Raw genomic sequence first — 27881 nt, 5'->3', positions numbered from 1 at the left:
ATTTTAAAAAAAGGGTAGAATTTTGACAGAAATATTTGACCCACCAAAGTTACATTTTATAAACAATCGAAAAACTGAAGGGTCATTGTACAGAAAATAATATGTAAAATAAACAGAAACAATATTTTAGCGATAGGTTAATTTGACTTCGACAACCGGAGCAAATTTAAAAAATGTGTTTTCGAGAAAAATTTGTTTTTTGTATATTAGGTAAATATCATATTTAGTGCTAAACGGTTATTCCAGATCCAAGTCCTGCTTTTCTGTTGGAGTTCTTCTTCGAAATGATTGATTAACTTCGTTTATTCCAATAAAAAAGGAGCATTTTAGCCATTAATTGTCACTTTACTTCATGTATTTTCAATTATTGATGTACGAAACACCGCATTCACACATCACAGCATTATTGAATTCTAAGCCTCGCAAACTTGCTTAATTAATAGCCACATTTTTATACATAACTACATTACTAATTCCATAAAAATTTTGGTAATTACAGCCCAAATAATAACTCTGGAAGGCTTCTTAGTAAATATAAATTTCTAACTGTTGAGTTACTATTGTTTAGAAAGCTGTAACTCAAAATCTATTTTTGATTTTCATTTAAAATTTTAGTATGTTATTTTTGAAGATATAAACTATCAAATTTTCAATATTTCACTAGCTGTGTCCCTTAACAACATCTTTGAAATATCCACAAAAACTGACAACTAAACTAAACTGACTGGAACAAATAGAGCGTATCTGAACACATTCATGTAAAAATTGTGATATAATTTCTAATATACAAACAAATTATTAAGTAAATTTTTCTTTATTTATAACAATTTTTCCCATTTATCATAAATATATAAATAAGTAAGTCGTTTAAGTAAAATTTTTTATCTAGTTTGAAAATCATTACAACTTACCAAGACGTTAATTTAGGATACTCTGTATCCATGCTATTCAATATTCAATACTATTTTAAACGTATTTGTAAAATATGTGGTCAAAATTGGATAACAGGTAAAACATGTTCAATAATGAAGAAAATCTAAATAACATTTTTCTTTAGTTTTTTTTCATATTTTTCTAACCCTTGGGCCAATCGTATTTAAATTTCATATGTTTCACACTAAAATACTTTCCTACAATTCAATAATTATTAGAGTTGCCTAGCAGTGGTTCTCCTCTTTTTCTCACCATATTTTCTACGGTACTGAATATTTTTTAAAAAACTATTAAGTTTTTATATTATTTGACAATTTAGAAAAAAGGTACTCCGCATTAATTTTGAGTGTCTCAGTCGTTTATGAAATATACTGTATATATTACTGTTTAGAGAAAAATATTCTCTTCATTATTTAAAATAATCTTAAATTTTAAACACCTTTTATAGAAACACTTTGTATATAGAATTTTTAGATAAAATTGATATTTTTAAGAACACCTATTTTAAACTCAAAATTAATTTTATTTAATTAAATTTAATTAACCCTACTATTTCTATTCATTGTTTGATATGATTTACTAAACATTAATGATATTAATAAGAAAATAAATTATTAACCCTTAAATAAATTCGTAAATTTGTTTCAATTTAAATATTTTTAATATAAAAAATCACTTCTTAATGATATTAAGAAGAAAATATATGATTAATCCTCAAATAAATTCATTTTAATTTAAATATATTAAAATGACTTGTTAATGAATTCTTGAAACCCTATATAAACATTGTTTAATATAACAAAGCAAAAACACAAATTTCTTGATTATTGGAATTTTACTTACCTAATATTATTATGAACTGAAATACTGAGAAAAGAGAGAGAAAATCAAACAAAACCATTTAAAATAAATATAATATATTTGCTAAACAATAAAAATATACATTATAAATTAAATAATGAATAATCACAACTATATAAGGTGGGTTCCATACATGTAAATATTATGAAATTCTTACAATTTTTACAATCTCCTCTCGTTTACTCCATTCGCTCATTGCACAATACAAATATAGTGAAAATTTTATTCGGCAGATAAAAAACTAATTTTAATATGTCCCGTTTAATACATCTGATATGGAGTACACATCAATTCCATTATATAATACTAAACAAGTCCAAAAAATGCATTTTACAAATTACGTGGTATTATTTACAACATAAGCACGGTCATTATTATTTGTTTAATTTCTTACATATACCATACACCTAATTAAATATGATCGTTGCAGCCACGTCCAGTAAAAACTCTCCCAGCTTAAACTTTCGTGAGATCTAAACAGTCTAAAAAGAAACTTGTGTGACAACAATAAAACTTGTGTACAAAGAATTATAATCTCGTGTCGAATTACAACCAGTAAAATGCATTTTTCGTTTCTCATAGTCTTTTTACGAAAGTTCAAAGCCGGTGTTGCATGTGACGGCGTATCTTAATTTTTCTCGTAGGGTACTTTTCTTCTGGTAGTTTGGCAGTTTCAACAGGTTAAAGCATGTGGACGACGTCGGCAAACGGTTCTGGGGATCTTTTTTCCGAATAGTGAAAAATCCTCGAAAAACACTTGCTACGAACATTTGAGCAAAATATTACTTACGCAGTAAAATTTTAAATGGTCAAGTTTTAGAGATTTTGACCACCTGCAATTTTCATTCGGGGCATAAACCATTCAAAATGTTTCTAACATGAGGGAATTTGCAAAGGCATTTTACCTGTACTTTGCCTCTCAGGTAACAAATTCGGGATTTGTCTACCTGGAGTTTCTAACGCCGGTGCATAGGTTGCACTTTTGCCGACATACACGGAATTATATACCCCAATATTTTTGTTAAAATTTTATATTTCGATTACGATTTATGGTGCACTAGTTTATTACCTTTTATCTATAAAACTAATCTCACACTAATACTTTTACCTTTTTAAAACATGTTTTATTATTTTTAGTTCACATAAAGTTCAAGATAATTGTTTAACGTTCTTACCTATTGTATCACCCATGTCCTCATCATCACCCACTTCCACACATCTGATTGAAAACGGCGGTTCTAAATGAGCGAAGCCGAGTAGTGGAGGTTTGGAACAACTTGTAACAAACTAAAATTTCATATTAAAATGATTCATTAAGTTTTAATTTTACGTACCTTAAGGAACATTCCTTTTTCGTCCTCGGTGAAATCCTTCTCCAAAATTTCCCACAACCAACCCACAACCCTGTGGGAATCATGAAAGCCACCATAATACTGGGTGTGTTTCCGTAAATCTTTCAAATCTAACGGTACGTTGTCGCCCGATATCAATCTTTGTAACTAAAATCACAATAAAATAAGGAAAATAGTACACAAGTAAAATATATGTAATCATACTTCTGGAGTTGAAAACAAAGTTAGCCAATCAGGGTTAATTATAGACCTAAATCCCCGAATGAAAGCAGCAGTTTGCTCTTTTATTTGTTTATGCATGCGAAATCTTGCCATTTTATGAATGTAACTTATCCTATAACAAAATACGAATAAACCAAGAAGTAACTAAATTGTAATCGTCGTACTTATTTTCGTTTGTAACCGGAATGGCTCTCCCACCTGGCGTCAATTCGTGGGTAACCACTTTACCCATTCTGTCCTCATCTGAGCTAAAAGTCAAATCCAACTTGGACACGTCGCCATCGTAGTGTTTAATATAACTCAAACTTCTGTACAAATCAGGATCTAAACTGGGTAATTCGTCTACGCAGCTGTAAAACGCCACAGCCGTCTGACCAGAAACCATGCTGAGGAAGAACGAGGCGAAAGGAACATCCACCACGATCCCCTCGTACACCTACAAATCACAATTAGATATTTCGTATCTTCAAGTTATATAAAATAAAAGTACAGCTTTGCCCAGCATCCTTCCCACAAACTCGAACAACTGCAAATGGTTGTCCTGAAGATAAGACGTCGGAGACGGATACAATCGTTCCTCGCTCGTCACCTTGAACAAATTTAAAGCCGGATCGAACACCCGTTTGATGCTCTCCTCCAGAAACTCCTTGAAAACCCCATCCTGGTCGATGCCGGCCTCGTCCAAACCTTGCTCATTTATAAACCTAACCCTGATCACACCCTTCAAAGCTTGCGGCGGGAGCAAGGCTAGTTGCCTGTAGCCGTCCTCCACGATCCTCGACCTGTGAACGGTTATTAGAGTCGATTGTGGAGATGCGCATGCGGATTCAGTGAGACCGAGTACGGTTTTCTCGTTCGTAATGTACTTCCGGAACAACCGGACGCGATCTTCGTGTGGTATGATATGTGGCATGTACTGGAGAAGGAGGTGCGGGGCCCTTCGACCTTTTTCTAAGTCAGCGATAAACCCGGACACTTTAATATCCCTGACCAGCCAATGATTCGGAGGGGTGTAATTTCGGCGGCAGTCTCGCCGATAGAGCAACATCAGAAGTGTATGGAGGCTTTGGAACAGGCTGTTGCTTTGTATCGTCTTCAAATCTACATAAAAATAGAGTGATTTGGTTGTGGATGTTGAATGTTAAAGTCGGTTACCAAAAAGGTTGCCCAAAACTGCCTTGTACAAAAACGTGTTGATGAAGTGCGACATCACGACGAAGTCCGAGAGATGGAACAGTTTTTGTTGTTCGTACATCTCCATGTCATCCAAAATCCTAAAAGCAAACCAATTATTATTTAAGTAGCGCAACGGACAGACACATACGTAACGTAGTGCCTCATACAGTCACAAAAAAGTTGCAACAGCTGAAACTCAGGCGCCGTGCCTTTGGTATTAAAAGCCAGATGATCAAGAAATGTTCGGAGTCCACAGTTCGGCCCCAAGGAACATATGAACAGCCACAAATCATACAAAATATTATTTTGGTAACAAAGCCCCGTGAGGATATCCAACTGCAGTTGGGTCAATGTGTTCAAAGCTGTGTGATAAAGTGAACAGATCAAAACGATTCTGTGCACCTCGGGGCTTCCCAGGGCCCGCCAGTTGCGCTGCACGTTGTTTCGATTGCTACGCGCCTCCAGCACTTTTTTAAAAATGCCGGTGTTCAGGAACGGGTTGTTGGGATTGGTAGGGCTGAGTGTAGGCTGTGGTGGTTCACTGCCCGCAACCAGCTCGGACAAATAGTTGCCCAAGATGATTTGTATCATGTCGTTGTTCCACAGCAGGCTCAGTTGTTCTTTGATGTGGTTCATGGATGCTTGCAAATATTGATCAATCGGCTGTGCGAACCATCCCAGGACTTCGTGCCAATGTGTCGTATTCGACTGTTTCGTTACCACGTAGTTTTGGCAGCTTTCCAACAAACCGGTCACCACAACCTAGAATTAAAATCAGTCACAAACGACTTTACGCAATACGATAGAGCTTACTGTGAATGTTGGGAAGCTCATGTCTTTTAGAGCTGTGTCCTTTTCGAACATTCCCAATTGGAGCAAGTTAGCTAAAAGGCACAGAGCATAATTTCCTTCCAGAGTGTTGAAGACTATTCTCATTGATTGTTGGCTGGACAATAATTCTAAACTTCTGGCGAAAATCTTATTAGACTTCATTTGTGTTATTGACTATAAAATTAAAATTTTTACTTTAACAAACTATCCAATTAATATTGTAAATATATGTTTAAATAGAGCACTAAAAATATTAGATATTATTAGGTGTATTTGTACAAGATTATGGCTCATTGATAGGATTCAGAAGAATATTGATGTTGTCGTTCATTCACAGTATCTCCACAAAACGCATAAATAAACTTTTAAGTATATGCTCAGTTTAATATAAATATGTAAAATATAATGTTTAATGAAATAAATAATTATTTAAAATGTATTAACTTATTCTGAAACCAACTAATTGGATATTTCTTTTTTAAATATAAAAACATATTAAAAAATTGAATAAATCAAAAAAACAATATATTTCCAAAGTATTTTGTTGTGGAATGGCCCACACATATAAATTTTTATTTTAATAAGAAATTAAATATATTACATAAATATTTTCATACTTACCTCATCAGATAACTGACAACAGTACTTAATCAAACCAGGAGTTGAGAGTATGTGAATCAAATACATCGTCATAAGTTTATCAGAAAAATTGGCTGCCACCAAAGGCCTGAGTGACAAACTGAGAACAGCCGCCAAGGCAGCATGAGTAAAAGGAACCCTGTTCCTGCACAACCCTTTCAACAGCACCTGCTTAATGATCCTGTAATAACCCTTTTGGAACAATTCACCCATGATGTTGCAGCACATTTGATTCATGCCTGGTCTAAGTACTTCCATGTCTTTCCTTTTAGTGAATATGCCCCATTGGTTTGTGCTTGTGTAAGAGACAAGTACATGTAAAAGCAGGACAATTCGGGAATAATCACTAGAAATTTCAGGCTTGAGATCATTTAAATATTCCATGCAGATCCACAGAATGTGTTTCATGTGTGATATCCATGATATAACATGTTCTTTGTTGAAAGCGACGCCTACATAGTTCAGCTTGAGCGATTCACTTTCTAGACTTGCAACTAAGTAGTGGCACAGTTTGAAAAACCTTTCCTTATCTCGATCTTTGTTGAACACCAAAAGCAACCTTTTCACTTGCAGGTATACCTGCAAGTTAGGCTTCAGCTGAGGCTTGTTGCCTGCAGGCTCCTCGTCAATTTCGTTGGTTCTTGGACTGAAATCAGGAAGGGTGCCATCGAATTCATCCCTGAAACAATGCAGGTTACAAAAAAAAAAATCAACAGGTTTTCTACAGACGCACGTAATCAACAAAGAAAATCGTCTTCTTTGAAGCCATCCTCGGATAGCTGATTGTATTAAAACAGCACCATTCTCTTTCTTTTTTTCTAAGGCTCGTTCTTCTCGCGCTGCTTTTGTCTGTTCTAAGAAGCTGTCTTTTTGGTTATCAGCTTTGTGAAACATTGTTTCTGTTAGTTGGTTACTTGTTTAGTTGTTTGGTACATCTTTGTTGTAAATTAATTATAAATTTGTACTAAAACATTTTGTTTATTAACAAAAGTGACAGGTAATATGACAATTGTTTGCACGCAACTTCACTTTATTTTTATTAAATAATGAGATAGTATTCACAACATATTTGTGTATTTAATCTTTTATCATAATATGATAGTTTGAACACTTATTTAAAATTAAATTAATTTAATATTTTAGAAAAAATTATATCCAATTTTTTATAAAATTAATCGTATAATCATTATACGGCTTTATATTATGCAACACATGTTACACAGCAAGAATTAGTCTAAGAAGAAGAAGAAGAAGATTATAACATAACCTAAACGCAGATACATAACCTATGTTGCTATGATTTAAAAATATGAGTGCCGTAGTGGTGAAAGAAAATGTTTCTCTGCCGCAAAAGCGGCACTACAGGCAAAGAGCCCACTCAAATCCAATAGCTGACCACTGTTTCGATTAGTAAGTTAAAATTTCCCTCCAATTCCTCCTTAAAATATCCGATTTTAGTCCCACAACACCTGATGATATGGATTGGTCAAAATATTATCCAGAAATGGTAAAACCTAATTGCGATAACAACCCCCTTGTAGAATTTGCTGATATAGGTTGTGGATATGGTGGTCTTTTAATAACACTTGCCACAATGTTCCCTGAAAAATTAATGATAGGAATGGAAATTCGTGTTAAAGTCTCTGACTATGTAATGGACCGGATTGCTGCTCTAAGAGTGCAAAATCCTAACAAATATCAGAATGTCGCATGTTTGAGGAGCAATGCTATGAAATATTTACCAAATTTCTTTAAAAAGGGGCAGGTATATATAATTCACAAAGTTAATTTTTTGATTTTCATTTTCTGTGATTATTTTTAGTTGACCAAAATGTTTTTCTTGTACCCAGATCCTCATTTCAAGAAAGCCAAACACAAATGGAGAATAATTAATCAGTGTTTATTAGCAGAATATGCTTATGTTTTAGCTATAGGTGGAATTGTTTATACAGTTACAGATGTTAAAGATTTACATGATTGGATGGTGCAGCATTTTGTTGAACATCCTCTGTTTGAAAGGATATCAGATCAAGAATTAGTATGTTAACATCTTAACAATTTTATTTAGGGTCAATATTTGTCATTTTGTAGGAAAGTGATTCAGTTGTACCAAATTTATTCAGTAGTTCTGAGGAGGGACAAAAAGTGTCCAGAAACAATGGAGACAAGTTTTTAGCAGTTTTTAGGCGCGTTGTTGATCCAACAGAAAAATAGCATATGTGTATTAAAATATTTTTAATAAAAACAGACAAAAATCAATGTTTTTTCTTGCAAGCACAACTTTTGTCACATTCACTGTACTTTCCAATAAACTTTTCTATTTCCGTCATGCATTCTTCCACAGAAGAAATATGTTTAAAATTATATGTATCCGTAAACATATCGTTCATAACCGTTTGAAAACACTTAGCCAGTTCAAATATTTTGGGTCTGGAAAGTATATCCGCCGCATCCCTGTGGTGAAGTTTTGTTAAATCACTAGTATTGCCATGTGTGTATGCAAAAGGATTTCTGACACTTTTGTATATTGGAGGTTTTTGATCAATTGATAACTCTAGTAGTTTCCGAAACATATTTGAAAATACTACCGTTCTACGATTAAAAAATTATTTAATTGTAATCGGTATTATTTTATACATACCCTATCATAGTCTCAATAGATTTCCTCAGTATACCTTCAGTGTGTCTTTTGTCTAGTACAATAATATTATCAACTTTTGTACTAAAATATGATGAAAATGATACAGAAGGTGTTAAAATAAGAGGATCCACGGTGATGTGCGTCCCTTTTATATATTTAAGCTGTGCGTCCGTGCTCAAATATAAATCTTTATCCAATGAACTGATTGTATGGATGTACAAGTGCAAAGTCAACGTATAAGGAAGTGGTGCACTCGAATCATCTGTGAGAATGCTATCGTGATCAGTTAAAGATGAATTCGAAGTATTTTTATAGTGTTCATGTAAATATACATCACTCATATTAACAACTGAACAATACAGTATAACGTCGCTACAAATCGCTTCTTGAAACGATTTGATAGTTACTATAATGTTTTGGGTTTGTTTTGGTTTTAAAAATCCTTGCTTGTTCTCTTCTACTTTTAGTTCTATGAAGGGTGTATGAATTATGCTAAAATTACAATTAAATAATAACATTATGATGGAAAAGAGGAACATTACTCTTTAAATTCGTAATAAAAGACGTGTTCTTTTGAAGTATTTCTGATAAAGATCATTTTGTAAACATTGCACCAAATCGGGAAAATTTCTACTATCATATAATCCCTTGAAAGGCAAATCTGATTTTTAATGGGGTCAGTTGAACATATTTCAGGCATTGATGTGTCGATTGTTTGGGGTTTGCTCAGCTCCTTTGTACCATGTCCGGTTATTTTCAACGTTACATTTTCGTTGCCCATTATACCCGATAGGCTCACCTTCAAAATAATGTTTAATGGTTAATAAACAGTTTTCATATTTGTTACTTCATATTTTTTCACTTCTATGGGTTGAAATCTAATATGCAACGAATATCTGGAATCATGGGGTATAAGGCCCTCGTAATTGTACAGTTCTAAAACGTGAAATCCTTCTTTGTTGCACAATTCTTTAATAACACTGACGTCGAAGGTATAAGAAATATCCACAGGCGTACTGTTGTACAACCAGTGCAGCTGTAAAATTGAATTCTTGTCCCCTATGTACGTGTCCAATAGCTGTATGTGGTAGTTTTTATAAAATGAGATGAAGTGCGTGTCCATTGGTACTGCCACCATCTTAAAATTGACAAGAATCCGCCTGTCCTCAGGCACATTTAAATAGAAGGACAACATATTCTCATCTTCAACGTGGAATTTAACATTGAAAGTACAATAATCAAGTTCGTCCTAAAACAATACATCCACGGTTGAAAATATATATAAAATGTTTCACATACCACAGGATTTATCTGGTAGTCGATTGAAAGCATTTCACGATGAGGACAATTGTATTTTTTGACCCACCGCGTCAGACTGGCACTGTTTTCCATTTTGCAGTCGCAATTTTTTTTTCGAGTAACTTTAATAGGCAATTTCGGCGATGATTCATTCTTAACTGAAAATATAACCCAAAGTGGTGTATAGGACTTAACCATCTCTGGAAGTACCGCGTGTACTTCTTTCAACTCGCCCATTCGACACGAATATATCAAAGAGTTAATTCTGCAATTTCCTAAAGTTATGCATGGATAATCTATGATTGGTTACGTACTGATTTATTTGAAGCATTTCCCAGAGATGTTTTTTCGTTATCAGTTTCCCAAAGTTGTGTTCTATAATATCAGTAAACTCCACAGTAGTGTAACAACAGCTGTAAGTCAAATGGAAGACCGTGACCACTTCCAGTGTTCCAAATAACGGAGAGTACTGGTCAAATTTATTAATGTATGCAATTTTGATGCTATTTTCACCAACGGCTCTGGCAGTACCTTGAACTCTTACAACGTGGAGTCCTTTCGGATAAATCGTGCCAGAGTTTGGTGTAATCGTGAAGGTGTCGTGTTTATTTTCATCCTGCGATAAAACTTTCGATTCGACAACAAACAACTTGTAATGAATCGGTGATTTGCCGAAATTGTTTAGTTTAAAATTGAAATCCACCTCGTATCCGCAAGTTATTTTACCCAGTTTCAAATCTGACGGACAAGCCTGAAAATTATTCGGTTAGTTACGGATTAATTACCAGGTGGTTTGTACAAATAAATTAGTCTTCTCTTTTTCGGCAAATACGTAGAACGAATGGAAAAATTGGTGGAGTTGGAATCGGTTGTTGGCCAAATACACCACCACACGTTCCTTGCATTTTGACTTTGAACAAGTTACTGCTGAGTAACTCATCTTCACTGTCGTTTCGTTGTACGGATTCAAAGTACCAGCTATTGGATCTACATTGAAGAATCCGGCGTTATCCAACTTAAATTCATATCTATAACAGTTAATCAAAAATATTTAATTATATAATTGTTGACTAAAGTACCCTAATTTGTAAATAGTATTGTTTTTTATCTGTATCATTTTAGATGTACGTGTGCCTTCGTGGACTGTTTCAAAGTTAACAATGTTGTTCTGGTCTACAGTAATATCAGGTAATCCACATTCAACTTTCAAATACACTGGAAGATACTTTTCGCAGTTATCGTTCAAAATTAATGTCCATTGTTCTATGCACGTTTGTTGTTCCATTTCGTGTATCTGGAATTGTATGGCGACCAGTTTTTGATTCACAATCACGCCTATTCTAGGTTTTAAAAGTATATTACTGTAAATATTTTGTTAGCATAAATGGGCATTTAAACGTTAATAGTACTTTACGTGTATTTGGGTGGCACAAACTTGAACATAACAGGAATGGTACCAGTGTTTTCGATAATAAAAGTGGTTGCTACAGTTTGGCTGGGTATACAAGGAGGTAGAACTATAACAGAAGGGTCAACGCGAGCTTTAGCTATTATTTCACTCTCCGTAAACGAATGACCTGCGACATTAAATCAATTAAATTATTCCACAACAGTAAGTTCTTAAACTTACCGACGACTCGGACCGTTTCAGTAAGTGGTACCGAAATAGATTTGGGATCTTCGTCGTAGTTCCAAAAAATTTGCGCCCGTAGGGTCTTGGCGTACATCCTGCCTGGACTGCAAGGTTTGAATCGGCACTCAAAACTCATGGACTCGCAGGGTGGAATGGAAATACTTCCCGGATTTACAATGAAGATTTTTCCCTCTAAAATATAATATTTGTAATTTACCAAGGAAAATGTGGAAGCTATTACCAGACAACCACTCAACTCGTACGCCGTTCTTCAGGTGGTTGGTGATGCAGAAGGTTTCCGTGGTGAAATTGTCCCGGTTCTGGCTCAGGTTCACCCCTCCGAAATTGATGAAGGTTTGGCTTAACGATATCGGTGGCACGTATGTTTTCAGTTCTTTCACATCTCTGAAATAGCCACTGTAGCCGTTCAGCTCAGTCTCGGGAAAAGGGTAATATTTTATGTCCTTTTGGCTGTAGTTGGTCTGCGAGTATATTCCGAACAAATTAATTATTATGGGCTCCTGTGAGGGCAATATTTTAATTATTATTTGGAAAAAGTTTCCAACATACGTGGTAACAAATCAGACAGGACAAACGCATTGCGTACATCCCCATTCGTTTCGGTTTGAATTGGAAGAAGATTTTGTGCTTTGAATGACCTCCAATTTTGCCCATGACGGGTTTTTGAACGGCAAAAATTTCCTGATCTTCCTCCGCATCGAATTCGAAAATGGCTGGAACCTCAGACTTGTTGGTTAAAATAATGCTTTGCATGCAGAAAGTGTTTGCGTTGTTTTTGAAGAAATACAAATCTGTGGAGTTAGTTTCGATGATTGGGGCAACACACGTTCCGAAGCAAAGCAGAATAGCTAGAGTGTTAACGCCGAACCAAATCTCGAAACGTTCCATGAAGTCCAAGAAGGGCACATTAGGCTGGAATTTAATCTTCAGTTCTATGTCGTTTTGAGGGTTGGAGTATCCATGGTATTTGTTCAAGTTGAACACTTGATAAATGGGGTTGACCCTCGAATTACGCACGATACTGTATTCGGCGGTTTCATTTAACTTTGGATTTTTTATCGTCACCGATTTGATTTTGATAAAATTGATGAAGACTTGTTCGAAATTGATTTTGTAAACATGGAATGGTACTATTGTGGGGGCGGATTCTGAAATAGTCGGGATTTCGTCGTCCATACATTTTGTCGTGTCACATTCTGAAGTCATTTTTCTGACAACTGTGACAACATGAGGAAATGAAACAAACAGTTAAATTTGAACATAATTTTTATTCTAAATAAAGCCATAACAAGAAAATCATAACTTAATCGAGGTAGATAAAATTTTATAAATAAATTAATAATCAAATAATCTCAACAAAAAAAATCAAAATCGCACTATAAACTATAATACTGGTTTCTATCTTATTCGAACTATCAGTAGAAAAGTCTGTAGGAAAATCATCGTCATCCAAATCGTCCGAATCGACTGTATGACAAAGTGAATCGATATAACTTTTGGTACTGTTCGAATCACACGTAGAATAACTGCACAAACTCACGTTGTTGCTATCAAAAAAATTGTACATATTTACAAAAGCTTCACACTTCCACGCGTTATCGTTCACGTAAATATCTTTAACATTTGGCATTTTGTTGTACAACAATTTATAATTTAGGAACGAGAAATTGTTAAAACCTAAACCCAAAACGACCAACGAATTTTGTACTTCCGACTTGTAATCAATCTGAAAATTACTGATACTATTGTTTTCCATCCAAAGCACTTTTAAATTTTTCATATCACAGAGTTCTGAATAATTCATCGTCTCGAAATCGTTGTTGTTCATCTCCAAATACTCCAACGACTCCAGTCCAATAAAACCGTAAGGTTTGATGCTGGTTAAATGATTATCACCCAAATACAAGAATTTAATATTTTTCAAACCATTAAAGGAACTTGTTTGTATCTCTGTCAGGTTGTTGTACCTCAATTGAAGATTAATCAGACTAGATAACGGCTTAAAATTAAATTGTACTAAATAGTTTATACTGTTGTTGTTTAAATATAAATAATTCAAACGACTTAAATTATAAAACGCCAAATAGTGAATCTCGTAAATGCAATTGTTCTCCAAATACAAGATCCTCAAGTTCGGCAAGTACTTAAAAGTCTTTTCCTCCAACTTGTTAAGCCCGTTGTTGCTCAAGTACAAGTACTTCAAGTTCTTCAACCCGACAAACGCGTCCGGCTGCATGTAAAAAATGTTGTTGCGGTTCAAACTCAATATGTCCAAGTTCTCCAAGTCCGTAAACAAGTTGTTGACCAGAATCCTTAGGTTGTTCCCGCTTAAATCCAGCTGCGTCAGCTTTTTAATGCCACTGAAAGCCTTCTGATCGATGCTGTCGATGCAGTTCTCCTTCAGTATCAGCACTTTCAGTCCGGGCATGCGGACGAAGACGTGCCTCTTCAACGTCTTAATCTTGGCGTCGGCCAGGAACAGCAGACTGATGTTGTTGCGCGTGAAGTTGAACGTGCGCTCATCCAAAGTCCTCATGGTGCAGTTGGTGCAGGTCAACCAGTGCGACCTGTTCAAAGGGACGGTGAAATTTTCGAAGAACTTGGACGTCACGTTCGCGCACGTGATCTGCTGACCGCCCAACTGGCTCGCGTGTTTCGTGCACTCTTTGTCCACCTCCACGACCGAAGCTGCCTGTACGTTTAACGTTATGGTTATTAAAATGAACCATATTGCCATAGTTACTGCAACAAAAAAAGCAAATATGAAAGGAAGTAACGTCCGAGTGGAAGTGACGGAAAAGAGAACGATTTAGACGGAAACGAGGTGTGGAATTAAGTTGTAAATTGTGCGTTTCATGATCACATCCACTCATTTATCTTATACACATTGTGAGAACTGGTATTTACGGACCGATAAATTGATTAATGCCACAGCCATTGAGGAAGCCATGTGGTAATAGGATTAAAAATAATCTCGGTTATTGTAGTGTCACAATTAACCATAAAGCTATCCAACTAATGTCATGTATCAATTTATCCGTGGCAATTAAGATATTATTAATATTGTTGTTGTTGATGATCCGTAAGCGATTCAAGTGTTAGTCAAGAGGATAATCGTGAGAATCTGACGGTTCATTTAATCCGGAGGGGTTCATTAAAAATACTAAGGATTTTCCCATAGATTAGCACGGTTATTCGAAAGTAAAAATGAAACCAGCACCACAAAGTCAACAATATCATACTGTTACAATTGATCAAAGTGACATCCTTTCGTTGCTTGTTTAAATTACACCGCAAACAAATTTGAGCACCGTCGAAAACAATCCATTAATATTAAATTACCGGCATGTGACTGAAATTGATACTTTTATTCAAGTATACGGGGTGTCCATAACCAGCTAGTTTCCCAATCGATGATATGCATTTTACAGTAATCAGCACCTGTTCAGTTTACTGTATTTGTACACGGTAACTGTCGACAAAGACATTGTACTATCGAGAACACAAAAAAATGCCAATACGGATTCCTGATCTTTTGTCACCGGGGTCGTTTACACGTGAAGCCCCTCGGTTTTGTCCGCGGGGTTACGAGAGGGTTGCCAATACGGGATTAGCTGCTTGTCTTCGCATGGTCGAGAATGGCCGTTCGTCCTCTTTGCATATGCCGTATAAATTTACATTTAAAGTATGATTTTGTTTGCTGTCATTTTCTGACTACAAATGGGGCACTTAACAGTATATAAAATGATATGCCATTAAGTCAATTTGCAAAATAAATAAAAACCAAATGCATATGCTCATTAATTAGCAGGTGTTATGGACGGTTATTATAATGACAGCAGCTAAAACATCAAGTACTTAGACAAGTTTTTGTAACGTCTACTTCTGAAAACAAATTTACAATTTATGGTTATCTGATAACAACAATTATCGATTTTAATGAGTCAAACAAAGTTGAAAATTGTAGTTTAAAAGTAACAACTTACGATTATTGAAGCTTTGAGAGTTAATCGGCGTAAATAAAAATCTAATAGGGAAGAATAATCTCACGAAATCGGTGCCGTTATATTTTTAATGGTCGTTTTGAATTATTATGGTCGGTTTGGTATCACGTTGATCTTATGAAACTTCGTGGTCTTGTACATGGACCAAGAACAGATCTCCGACCATTAATAATTGCAGGAAAATTATTTGACATGTAACATTTGCTTTAAGATAATTTCTAGAAGTTTATGATGGATTATTATAATAAAATTTTAATTAAGTTTTCTTGTTTTTTAATTGTTATAAAAGTGATTTTTTTATACATAATAACTTATTAATTTGTTAAAAACTATATTACTTTTTACTAAAAATATTTATATAATTGTTGTAAGTTTATAGTATTTAAAAAGAAACTTAAATTATTTGTATTGCACAAAACAAGACATTTTCCCAGAAATGTAATTAAAACAATTAACAACAGAGGTAACGTAAAATATTACAGAAATGAAAGCATATAAAATTTTGACACAGATACAAAATATTTCCCACAATATTTCAGCATATAAATTTCATATTAATGAAACCCAGTTAAATTTTTTAGTAGTTACAGAAGGATTTTTTTATAAATTATTGATTTTTGTTTATTTTTTTTTTTTCAAAAAAAAAATATATTTCTATTATATTTTTTCCACCACAAAATGTTTATTCAAATTTTATAATTTCAGAGTTTGGTTACAGAAGGATTTTTTATAAATTTTTGATTTTTGTTTATGTATATATATATATATATATATATATATATATATATATATATATATATATATTTATATATATTTCTATTACATTTTTTCCACCAAAAAATATTTATTCAAATTTAATTATTTCATAGTATTTAATACAAATATAAACATAAAACTATTAAATATACTATTATATAGAATAGAACATCTAAAATCTCCTAGAAACGTTAAACTATTAACAATAAAGGCAAAACAAATGTTGCATAAATACAAGAACAAATAATTTTGACACAATTACAAAATATTTTACACAACATTTCAATATATAGATTTCAGACGTCCGTATTAATGAGACGCAATATTTGTAACCTTGAATTAAAATTTCAAAGCGTATAACATAAAATTTCTTATCGCTATTACTGTTTAATTTATAATCAATTGCATTGTCACAAATCAAATATAAACACATCCATAAACAATCAAGAAAGAATGTTGAACAAGTGAATTTAAATCAATTAAAAATAACCAGTTTAACACTGACAAATTCGCATCATCAACAACGCACTAAACCAACCAGACGAATTACAAACCCAAAAAAGCAACCAAAAAAGCTTTAAGCACCTTAAAGCCAAAGTTCCCGAACGAAAGCTTGTAAACAAACCGTAAAGCCGCATACTTACAGTGTGTTTCAGCGTTTCACTGTTTCGGTGCTGAAGGGACGTACGCCACAAAAACTACATCGCTGACCACCTGGATCACAACATCCGAGGGGTTCGTCGAACAACCACCGGACGGTACAGGACGGACGCGGCTTTTCTGGTTGAGAGACCGAACGCGCAGACAATTGTGGCCGTGCATTTACCTTTTTTGAAGTCGAGGTCGGGTTTGGTTGGTGTGCGTTGCGCGCACCGTGTTCGACTGTGTGGGACCGGTGAACGTTCAGGTAGGTGGCATGACGGGGTACCACCGCGACTCACGGACCGCTGAAAAAATCACGATCGCTGAATCCGTCCGCTACGGACCCATTTTCGTGGTGCCCAATTGGAAGAAGGGTTCTGAACTTTACACGAATAAATAATTTGAAACGCAGTACTTCGATTTTAATTTGGTTTTCAAATTAATGGAACAGAAGCATTTTAGTACTATTTTTTGTTGTACGACCATCTGTCGTTATTTATATTACGTTCATTATCAATAATACAAAAATCAATATTTCCTTTCTCATTTTGAAGTACCATCCAAAAGAATTGTTGAGGAATGCACCGAAAAACCTCTTGTAATTCCAACAAAACCCACCGTGTCGACAGTCCGTTACAAATAAAACAAATTTGAACGGAGATTCAATCCCAGAACGACCATTCATAATCGTACCGTTACGCATTTTCGTCAATCATACGCATATAAAAAAAGATAATAGAAAGTACTGCGTAATAAGAGTGCCATATTGAGAACACCCAAATCTGGCCCATATTATCTGGGTCGATGCTAAAACCATAAATATATTTTTATAGTTTCAGGGTGGCACTTTATATTCCCATGGTTTTCTAATCCTAGAGAGGAACTATTGTAAAACGAGCGAACTAATTGTTGGCCTGAGATTTCAATTACTGCATTGTTCTGAAGAGAAGAGTTGTGTTCGCTCCGCATTCGGTTTTTGTGCTACGAAAGGCTGACCTTGGCGGTACTCTAGTGTTTCCGATCGACGGTGTCGTGCAAGATTCAATCTTTGTTTTAAAAATAAGGAGAAAAATACGCTTTGACTGATTGAGTTTCAGAAATTTTTATATATTTTAAACTATTTTAAGCTATTTTAAATATATATATATATATATATATATATATATAGATAATTGATAAATGATTATTGATTAATTCAAACAATAAAAAAAATATTTTATAAAATAAACAAATTTTTGTAATAATTTCTTCGGGAAACTATTGAGGAAACTTAAAAATCATAAAAATTATTTTAAGAATATATAACAACATATTTCTTCAATTTTCAGAAATTTGTTGTAAATTATCTATTTAAAAAATATATATTCGTTGCACTTAATTTTCTCATATGCAAATTAAAAAAATGGAAATATTATATTTTAAATATAAAGCTGCAACACTATTAACTTAAAGGTGTATTACTGGTTGCCTACCTAAAATCTACCCTTGATTTTCTTTAGATGTTTCTATAAGGTTCTGTAATTCATCAATAGATGTAGCAATTGTCTTCAAAAAAATCCAATACAAAATATATATTATTTATATATATTATATTATTAATATATATTATATTATTAATATAATAATAATATTCCAATAGGTAATTTGTGAATATGAAATATGTACAAAAATTTGTTTAAGATTTTGGTTTATAATTTATTTGAATCATGTTAATATGTACTATCTTTGAAAGTTTTTTATCTTATTTACTTTTTCCTTTTTTTAGATCGTTTTTAAATTACCATTTTTGGATGCTATACTTGATAATTAAATAATTGGCTTAAAAAATCAGTATAAAGGATCAGAAGCTGAATGAAATTTTTATGAGAAGGTTGTGACAGTGATAAAGTCACACAATTTTGATTTCATCAGTATAAAATTGGCAATGAAAGAATTGAAAATTAGCAATATTAAAGTCGTTCTGAAATCCTAACAACGAAAAGTTAAGCAAAATTTGGAACTCAATAAATAGAATGAGAACTTATGCCGTAAATATCTGATAGCAAATTAACCAACTTTATCAAAAACTTACTCAAAGACTAGCTATTTTAGTTAAGAGAAAAGGCGTTTTGTTTCTTCATTCTCAAGAAGCTTCAAGTTGTTAAATGGGAAGTTTTACTTACTTACAAATATTTTTCATGTGACTATTATTTATGTTTGTTATTGGACAATAATTTACGTTTCAAAAGATTTAATTTTAAAGAAGTCGTCCAAACTTGACTTTCTTCAGTTTCAAGAACCTAAAATATTTTTCTTGCGGTATTAATTTACTCGTTATTTTAAAATAGGTTTCTTTCTGGCATCTAATATATGAAATTTATTCGTAACTAAAGAATAATTAATATAGTATTATTTAAAAGAAAAACAATTTTAAAATAAAAAATATTTATTATACATACAATCTTTACATCAAGATATATAATTTAAGATGCTAAATACATATTGTAGTCTTTAAACAGCTTTGGGAATTTTAAGAGTTTAAACCGCAGATTACATAATCTGTTATAGAACTGTTCAAGGACCGTACAAAGATAAAATCGATTTAACATTAAATAAATTTACAGATAAATTTACAGATTTTAAGAAAGTAAAATAAATAATCAAATTATATACAGTTGAAAATGCATACATATTTATAATGTTTAATAAATCATTCATAAAGTTTATCTAAGCTGTTCTAATTATAAAATATCCACTAGTTATATGCTCTTGATGCTTTAGTGATTTTATTACATATCACAAACACCAAACACGTTAATTCAATTAGGTGCATTGCTAGATTAATAAATCAGCATCAAAGAGTCTTCTAAAATAAACTTAATTAAAATTTGGTCGTCTAGTCCTGTACACGATGACCACAACATTTTAATATAAAGTTTTAATTAAGTTTAACATGTAACTTTATAATTATTTGTAAATCTGAGGAAAACAGTCAAAATACCGTGGACTCTCCAGTATTTCGACAGTGTTTGATTTATAGAGTTATGTACAATATCTATACAAAAATAACAAACGTTTTAATAATACAATGGTTTTTCCACAATCAATTTGCATCTGGAATATAGAGAAGAATCACCATTTTCACATTTTTCCCTTCGTTGGAGGAACTCTGGAAAACAAAACAAAATTAATGTGAAATGAATGACATGAAATAACCAAAATGAGTGCTTTAAAGAATGTAAGACAAGATAAGTAGTATTAGTGTCCAACGTCGTTCAGTATTAATTATAATGGATCACAAATTCCTTGAGCCTTTGCCATAATTCCGAACATTTTAAGCAGTTTTGATTAATTACTCGACGCTCATGCACTCCACTACAGTGTAAATTAAATTTCCAAAATAAACGGACAACGCTCATCAAACAGGACAGTCTATTGGACTCTAGTGAAACAGTGAATTCCATTATTAATAGTAAAAATTTGTGCGTCGGATTAATTTATGGCTGAAAGTTTGACTTGTGTCGCATTGGATTTAATTAAAAGCAGGTGTTTAAATTCTAATGCGAGCAAATTAATCATTAGAATAAATGCGGCACTTGATAAATAAATGCACTATCATTATATTATCAACTGCACACTGTGTGTGAATACTTGATTTATAAAATAAATTTATTATACGCGACTACGATTTTAAACATGCATTTCAAAATAACTTACTGCTTTAAATACGATTTATCATGAACAAACTCCGCGTATTTCATTTACTATCGCCGTAATTTATCTTATTCCTGCGTTTTTCTGCTGAAAGCCCCATTGTTCGGGTCAATCGATTAATTTATCATATATTTAGGGGCACAGACGCATTTAATTAATTTGCGCCTTGTACACTTTGAAATGGTAATCCTAAGTTGTAATGAATTTTAGTGGTGAAGGCGAAAGCAATTAACGTGGCTTATTTCTATATATTGGGCTTTCAGTGCCGTGATTACGACCGTCCGTTTATTTAAGTCTGGAACCACCTGATTGATTTCGAACATAGTGTGTTTTTGTGTGTTGCTACTCTCTACGTGACTATTTGCCCTTCATACGTACAAGAAACGTCCATCCACGGCAATAAGCAAAATTTACACGGCCTCTTTCACGACGCTCCTGCCGGTCCCGTTGCTTCGCTGCGCGAATGTCTTTAACGGCTAGCTCTTTGTTATTACGGTCGTGTCGGAACTGGCCGTGTTGCAGGGCTGATATTCGTTGGCGTTGGTCACCAAATCGGGTTTGGGCCTGCCCAGTACCTTTTGACATTGTTGACGCAGCGACAGCTTCCGCGGCTCCTCCTTCGTTGGCTGATCAGACGGTGAGGCACGGCACAGGATCTCCTTGAACTCCTTCCAGAAGTTCTCGTTCAGGCATCCGTACAGAATCGGGTTCGAACAAGCCGATGACATTCCTAAAGGAAGGCAAAACTGTGAGATCCAAATAATTACGAATAACTTGCTGAAATTGAAGCTAGTAAAACGTGTTCATTTGGTTGTTCGTAACTGATTTTAATTACAACTGGATATAATCCAGTGTGGAACTTGCGGTAAACTTTCTTAATATACTGTAGTCAGATTACTGATGAAGTCGTAACGATTCGAAAGCGTGTCTCAAGTTTGGCAGGAAAAAAGCCCAACTTTTAAACTAAATAATTCTGTGGAGGTGAAAACTTGCAAATTATTCATGTTGTGGGGCCAAAGTTGGATGAAAATCGAGACTATAAATCGCGCAGCTCTAAGGGATTTTAATCAGGTTAGTTACTCGTCCACTTGAGCAGTATTAATCGATTCGACTGTCGCTAATTAAGCATCTAGTTAAGATCTCCAAATCAAATCTGGCTTTTAATCAACTTATTGCTTACTATAGTTAATTAAAGTTTTCGCATTAGTGATTTTCTTGTCGGACTGTACGTTAAATTACGTGACGTCAACGGAAGTGTTGATTACGTGTATTGATAAGTTGCCGATTTTACAACGCCCGCAATCAAAACGAAACCTGTTATGCTAACAGAATCCTGCCCGAATAGCTTCGGTAATTTGGGTGCACGCTGAGTGGCATTGTTTGAGTTGGCCCGAATTAATCTTGCACTGGCTGACGTTAATCCATCAATACTGCATTAATAAACACCGTAAATTGTAATCAACGCGTCCGCATAATAATTCCGACGCGTTTCGGTGGCAGCGAATTTACTAAAACAGCGTGTACAGTTATTTCTGGTTTAGCGATAAGTAAAATATTACTTTAATACCGCAGTTACGTGTGTGGGTGTCGATTTATGGCGTGTTTTCAGGGACGACGTTCGAATGCAAGGACTGCAACCAATATGGCAAATCCATTGGCTCGTGACGGTCTCATTTAAAATAAATTGGCGAAACGGCCGTGACCGTCAAATTAAGCTCTACAATTCTAAACTAAATAAACATTTTACTATCACTTGCAAAGGAATCCAGACCAAAACGTCATGTATGGTAGTTGTAAATAATGTACCATATGTAATGGAGTAATAGTAAGGGTCAAAATAAGCATAAAAGTCTTAACATGGGTACTCAAATGAACGGTTTCGGAGATATGGAAGATTATTCCTTTTTAGTATTCGACAGTTGTCTGGTAATACAGGTTAAAATTAACTTTTTATGTATGGCTGGCTTATGGAAATGCCACCGACGTGCGACGTTTTTCTTATTTTAATTATTGGCAGTTTCCTTTATGTCATATTTTTAGAAGGATTCATCAAAAAACATGTGATATTGGTTCTTTGAATGGTCAGCACCATTTATACCAAAAATGAAGGTGTATATCTACTATTAGATCATAAAAGGAACTTCCACAATGGGTAAATCACAATTTGAAGACGAGTGTATGGAAAATGTCAGTCGAGGTGGGAATGAGTATTCCTCTGGTTTAGAGAACTTCTCTCAAGCTGTATCATGTTCAATGAGTGTGTTCACTTGATCTTTAACCACGACAACAAATGTGGTTCCACCATGATGGTGCTCCACCGGAGTTTTCTGTTGCTTTCAGTGATCTTTTAGAAATATTCCAAAATAGGTGAATAGGAATGGTTAAACCTCTGAAGACCTCAAAGATTGCTTGATTTAAACTGTTTAAATTTCTTTTTTGGAATAATTAAATTGTTAGTCTTTGATACTTTTGTAAATAATCTGGTGAAGTTTTTAGTTGTTCAGGCTGTAATGATGAAAATATTTTGATTTTATGGAATTATCAATTTAGTGATTTGTAAAATTAAAACAAAAACAAATTGTATATCTTAATATGTACAATGACCCTCTAAAATTTAGGTGGCTTTAAAATTTAAAGTTTTTTCAGATCAAAAATATTTTTTCTAAATTCTGCCATATTGTTATTTTATCATGTTCAATGAGAGTATGCTTTAAATCCACTTGATCAACCACGACATCAAATGTGATTCCACCATGATGGTTTTCTATTGCTTTTAGAGATCTTTTAGATGAAATATTTTAAAATAAGTGAATAGCTTCAAGATCGCCTGATTTAAACCTTTTAAATTTCTTTTTTGAAGTATTTAAATTGTCAGTCTTTGATACTCCTGTTGAATAATTTGATGAAGCCCAAATCAACCCTTTTTAGAAATGAAACGAGATCAGTTTAAAGAACTATTTTAAATTTGGTTTCTGTTTTTGTTAGATTTTTTGTCAGTTTCCTTCTACACAATAAATAAATAACAAGTAATTGCAAATAAATGTTTCAAAAAATAATAATTACCTATATCTTAAAACCGTTCATTTACGGATTCCTGTCTATTAAGACTTTTTTATATATTTTGGTCCATGCTGTTAAATTTTAAGATGCAATGCAGTTTAATTTTCAAAGGATCATCTTTTTTATAATATCTATGATTCCACTCCAGATATTTTAATGAAATTTGGCACGTGTGCTTCTCATTAAGATATATTTTCAAATAGAGATATTTCTAGAATTTTTATTTATTTCCAAGTAAATTTGATTAAATTTTCTCTATTATTATACTACCTTCTCTCTAATTCTATTTTATACGACTTTGCTTACAAAAAAGAAACAAGATACAAGATGTCTCTTTGGTCATATTTTAAAAACTGTTTTAAATGTAAGGAAAATTATTTGAAGGAGCCAGTCCTTAGATTTTTAAATCTAATTTGATACTTCTGTAAATAATCTAGTGAAGCTACAGCTACAACTTATTCAATAATACCAAGGGAACCAAATCAATGTGGTCAATCCTTTTTAGAAATGAGACGAGGTCAGAATTATTGTAAATTTTATTTTTCTTTTTGTTAGATTTTTTTCAGTTTATTTGTACACAATAAATAATTAATAAGTAATTGCAAATGAATGTTTCAAAAATTAATAATTATCCATATCTCAAAAACCGTTTATTTACGGATTCATGTCTATTAAGACATTTTTGCTTATTTTGGTCCAAGCTGTTATCCTTTAAATAATCTTCATTCTATGTTTTACATACTGTATATACAGGGTGTTTCAAAAGAGGTTTTTTGGTTCACTTAAGAAAAAAATATATAGGAATGATTAATTCCACTCCAGATATTTTAATTAAATTTGCTTCTGCTTCTCATTGCAATTATTTTTAGAATTTTAATTCACAAATTTGCTTTCTTAAATTTTCTCTTCTACTTTACTACTTTCTCTCTATTTCTGTTTTCCTCTTTCGTCCTACTTTAAAAAGAAAATATTTGAAGGACTGAGTCCTTAGATTTTTGGTAATTATTTCAATTTGTTATTAATTATTAGTACATTGTTAAACATTTATTTAATTAAAAAAAAAAAATTAATTCCTACTTTTTTCTGGAAACCAGCCTTATCTAATTACAGTCAAACTTCCATAAGTAGAAACTTGAAGCAAATTTGTTCAGTCTAGCTTGAAATTTATATGTAATTTTTACTTGATAACTCGATTTTATTTCTAGAAAATCATGGTTTGAGTTATTGAAATTCGTCTGTATTTCAATAATCTTGATATATTAAGAAAATTTAGTTTGAATAAAATTGGTTCAAACGTAAAAATTATTAATAATTCCGCAAACGCCACTAGAAGAAATAAAAATGTTTGACATCAAAAAATACCTAGTAGCTTCATATCAAATTTTATTAAGGGACACATGTTAAAAATTTTACCTTCAAAAACAGCATAATAAAATTTCAAATAAACATTTCAAATAGTTTTTAAATTACAGCCTTCTAAAGGGTTGCTCAACAGCTAGAAAGTTACGGGTAATGATGAAAATATTTTAATTGATCCAACTCATATTATTCATGTGTTTTTTTATGGATTTAGCAATTTAGTATTGTAAAACTAAAACAAAAATAACTAGTTATTTTGTATCTTAATATGTACAATGTATGTAGGTTGCTTAAAAAAATGTAGTTTTGGCAAGTAAAAAGTCATATTTTCAAAACACTGCCATATTGTTAAATTTTATTTTCTTTCACAATCGTGGATAAAGTTGTAGATAACGCGTCCGAGGTGTGTTCTTTAAAATGTATAGAGTGCTATCACAGATATTATTAAAAAAGATACTTTTTTGAAAAATTTACCACCCTGTATCTCAAAATTTAAGATGTTTAGGGCATACGCAAGTAATTTCCTTATAATCACCATCTTGAATATTTCACTTTATTTTTGAAACACCCTGTATATGAAGAACAACATTTACCGATCATGTGACAGATCGCGTAGCAAATCCTGGCCTGCTGCGTGGAGAAGCTGGTGGTTAGACTGAAATCGGCGAGAAGGTTGTACAAATTCAACGGTATCCAGCTGATACAGAAGATGATAGCGATGGAACCTAGCAGGATGTTGGTTTTCTGTAATCTACGTCCGCGTAGCTCGCGTCTGTTTCTGTTCGTGTTATCGTCGCTGCTGACGAAACCTGCTGCGAATCTGTAGCGCAGTTTGTACGATATCCTTATGTAGGCGACCTGTAAAAATACTGTCTGAACATGTGTTGGCTGCGATAAAAAGCGTTTTATGATGCATTTCTGCTGTTTTGTTTTGTATTATGAATACTAATTTTCGTTTTTGTTGGACTGGATACGTATTTTTGTTTGGGGTAATAACAGTTTGGTGAATGTGGTTGCGGCTCATTAAATCCGGTAACGCTTTATTTATGAAACAAGTTGCGTGCTCTATGTGAAAAACTTCCGGGTCGTTTCAATATTTCACAATTAAAATGGTAAAAATAATGTTTGGCCGTGATTTAAATAACAAAACACCTCGAAAAATTCACCAGTTTTATTTTATAATGCACACATTTCTTTGTTTTTTCCAAAGCTTAAGACTATACAATTTCTAATATGCGTGCAATAAAAAACGGAACACCTAGATATAATTGATTTATTCCAAATTTTTTTAGAAAAATAACCTATTACAGAATAATAATTGACTGAAAAATTAAACAAAAATCTTAAATTATAAACTGTCAGAAGCCAATAATGGGTTGGACACCCTCTTTGATTAAAATACTCACTAACGCGTCATGGCATCAATTGAATGAGATTATCGACATTTCTTTCTGATGTCTCATTCCATGTGAACTGAATCTGACGTCTTAGATCATTAAGAGACGATGGAGGGCGCTGTAAATTCCGTAAGCGTCGCCCCATAATATCCCACACACTTTCGATTGGGAAAAGTCTGAAGATCTGGATGGCCAAAACAGCAAATTCACATGGGAGGATTCCAGGAAGTTTAATGTATTCCTATTTAATAAGTAGATGAGCATTATATTGCTGAAAAATTAGTCCGACATCTCTTCTTATGTATGGATGAGAATAAGTCTCCAAAACTTCATCCACATATTGCTGGGACGTCATATTGCCACTAATGAAGACGGAAGGTGACCTGTTATCATAAGCAATAGTATTCCATACCATAAACCCATAGTGTTATGAATATGACTCTCCACAGCAAAGCTCTTTCTCCACCTTACTAACACATGACCATCATGCTTGCCTAAGTAAAACCGTAATTTATCACTAAACACAAACTGATTTCATTGGAGCATATGGTTTGCTGGAAGTCCATTGGCAAAATATTCATCAGTAATAATTCGTCTTTAACTCATCTAAGACTACGGTCTTGTAGCTCGGTGGTAGACTTCCGGAACCTCTTGCTCTACCTCTTCTGCCCTCTTCACTCCATGACTACCAACAATGTATAACAATACTTGAACATTTCTGTTCAACCGCGGTGGTATGTGTGCTTCATCCAGGCCCACTATTCTATATCTACAAAACTCCTAATTGGTTAAAATTAATTAATTTCTTCTTCGTATTCAAAGCATTAAACATTTAGTATAAACTAGCTGTACTCGCGATTTCGTCCGATAGCTTGTTGAATACGATCGTTTCCTAGACGGTGATCTCGAGATTCCAAAAATTCTTGAGCCCTTAACAATGAATAACGCGTACTATCTAATTGTAATCGTTCATTCCTAAAGAACTACTCTCATTCGACCTAGACATGGACATCCGTAATCTACAATTTATAAGACGACTTTCCCTATCTTCTTCAGATTCATTTTCACGTGGCTTTTGGCTTTTCTCATGTTTTTAGAGAGAATTGACTTTTTTTAGGCATAACTAAATATTAGAAAAAAAACAACTATCTATGTTACTTACTAAATAAAATAACATAAATAATTTATTAATTTCAATGTAAATCTGAATATTGAACACAAATGTGCTTAATTTATAATTATTTATAATGATTACTTAAAGGTAAAAAAGGAAGTATAAATGTAACAAAATATTTTGAATTAAGGTAAGATAAGTTAAGAGAACGGATCTGTGGAATTATAAAAGATACCTATCAATCAAAT

General features: G+C 33.3%; 5 protein-coding genes across 5 annotated transcripts in view; 1 reads left to right on the top strand and 4 right to left on the bottom strand.

Annotated features, from left to right (window-relative positions):
* Positions 1-1833: 1833 nt before the first annotated feature.
* Positions 1834-7113, bottom strand: LOC109593943 (ubiquitin-protein ligase E3B). The gene is made up of 11 exons (XM_049967241.1): positions 6748-7113; positions 5997-6693; positions 5358-5549; positions 4693-5306; positions 4524-4642; positions 3859-4469; positions 3533-3804; positions 3351-3480; positions 3129-3293; positions 2970-3081; positions 1834-2554 (listed from the first exon to the last, which is right to left on the bottom strand). The coding sequence occupies exons 1-11, from the start codon at positions 6906-6908 to the stop codon at positions 2382-2384; spliced, it is 3246 nt and encodes a 1081-aa protein (XP_049823198.1). The 5' UTR covers positions 6909-7113; the 3' UTR covers positions 1834-2381.
* Positions 7114-7286: 173 nt separating this feature from the next.
* LOC109593906 (tRNA (guanine-N(7)-)-methyltransferase) lies at positions 7287-8343 on the top strand. The gene is made up of 4 exons (XM_020009038.2): positions 7287-7424; positions 7473-7779; positions 7837-8052; positions 8106-8343. The coding sequence occupies exons 1-4, from the start codon at positions 7324-7326 to the stop codon at positions 8226-8228; spliced, it is 747 nt and encodes a 248-aa protein (XP_019864597.1). The 5' UTR covers positions 7287-7323; the 3' UTR covers positions 8229-8343.
* LOC109593891 (cilia- and flagella-associated protein 65-like) lies at positions 8233-12814 on the bottom strand. Its single transcript, XM_049967933.1, has 12 exons — positions 12158-12814; positions 11829-12108; positions 11585-11779; positions 11369-11531; positions 11034-11315; positions 10754-10982; positions 10269-10705; positions 9955-10219; positions 9503-9904; positions 9198-9454; positions 8656-9147; positions 8233-8606 (listed from the first exon to the last, which is right to left on the bottom strand). Exons 1-12 carry the CDS (start codon positions 12812-12814, stop codon positions 8270-8272), a joined length of 3996 nt encoding a protein of 1331 aa, XP_049823890.1. The 3' UTR covers positions 8233-8269.
* A 42-nt stretch (positions 12815-12856) lies between these two features.
* Positions 12857-17257, bottom strand: LOC109593901 (insulin-like growth factor-binding protein complex acid labile subunit). The gene is made up of 2 exons (XM_020009032.2): positions 17013-17257; positions 12857-14350 (listed from the first exon to the last, which is right to left on the bottom strand). Exon 2 carries the CDS (start codon positions 14343-14345, stop codon positions 12951-12953), a length of 1395 nt encoding a protein of 464 aa, XP_019864591.1. The 5' UTR covers positions 14346-14350; positions 17013-17257; the 3' UTR covers positions 12857-12950.
* A 2260-nt stretch (positions 17258-19517) lies between these two features.
* Positions 19518-27881, bottom strand: part of LOC109593890 (neuropeptide F receptor-like) — a 32491-nt gene continuing 24127 nt past the window's right edge. Inside the window, exons 5-7 of the mRNA XM_049967471.1 lie at positions 25716-25980; positions 21082-21433; positions 19518-20158 (exon numbers count right to left, since the gene is read on the bottom strand). Coding sequence (XP_049823428.1) covers positions 21180-21433; positions 25716-25980 — 519 coding nt within the window. The 3' untranslated portion in view covers positions 19518-20158; positions 21082-21179. The remainder of the gene's footprint in view (positions 20159-21081; positions 21434-25715; positions 25981-27881) is intronic.

This window comes from Aethina tumida, chromosome 5 (assembly GCF_024364675.1).
Source record: "Aethina tumida isolate Nest 87 chromosome 5, icAetTumi1.1, whole genome shotgun sequence".
Taxonomy (NCBI): domain Eukaryota; kingdom Metazoa; phylum Arthropoda; class Insecta; order Coleoptera; family Nitidulidae; genus Aethina; species Aethina tumida.
The sequence above is the reverse complement of the archived record's forward strand: the minus strand, read 5'-3'. Positions and strand labels throughout refer to the sequence as shown.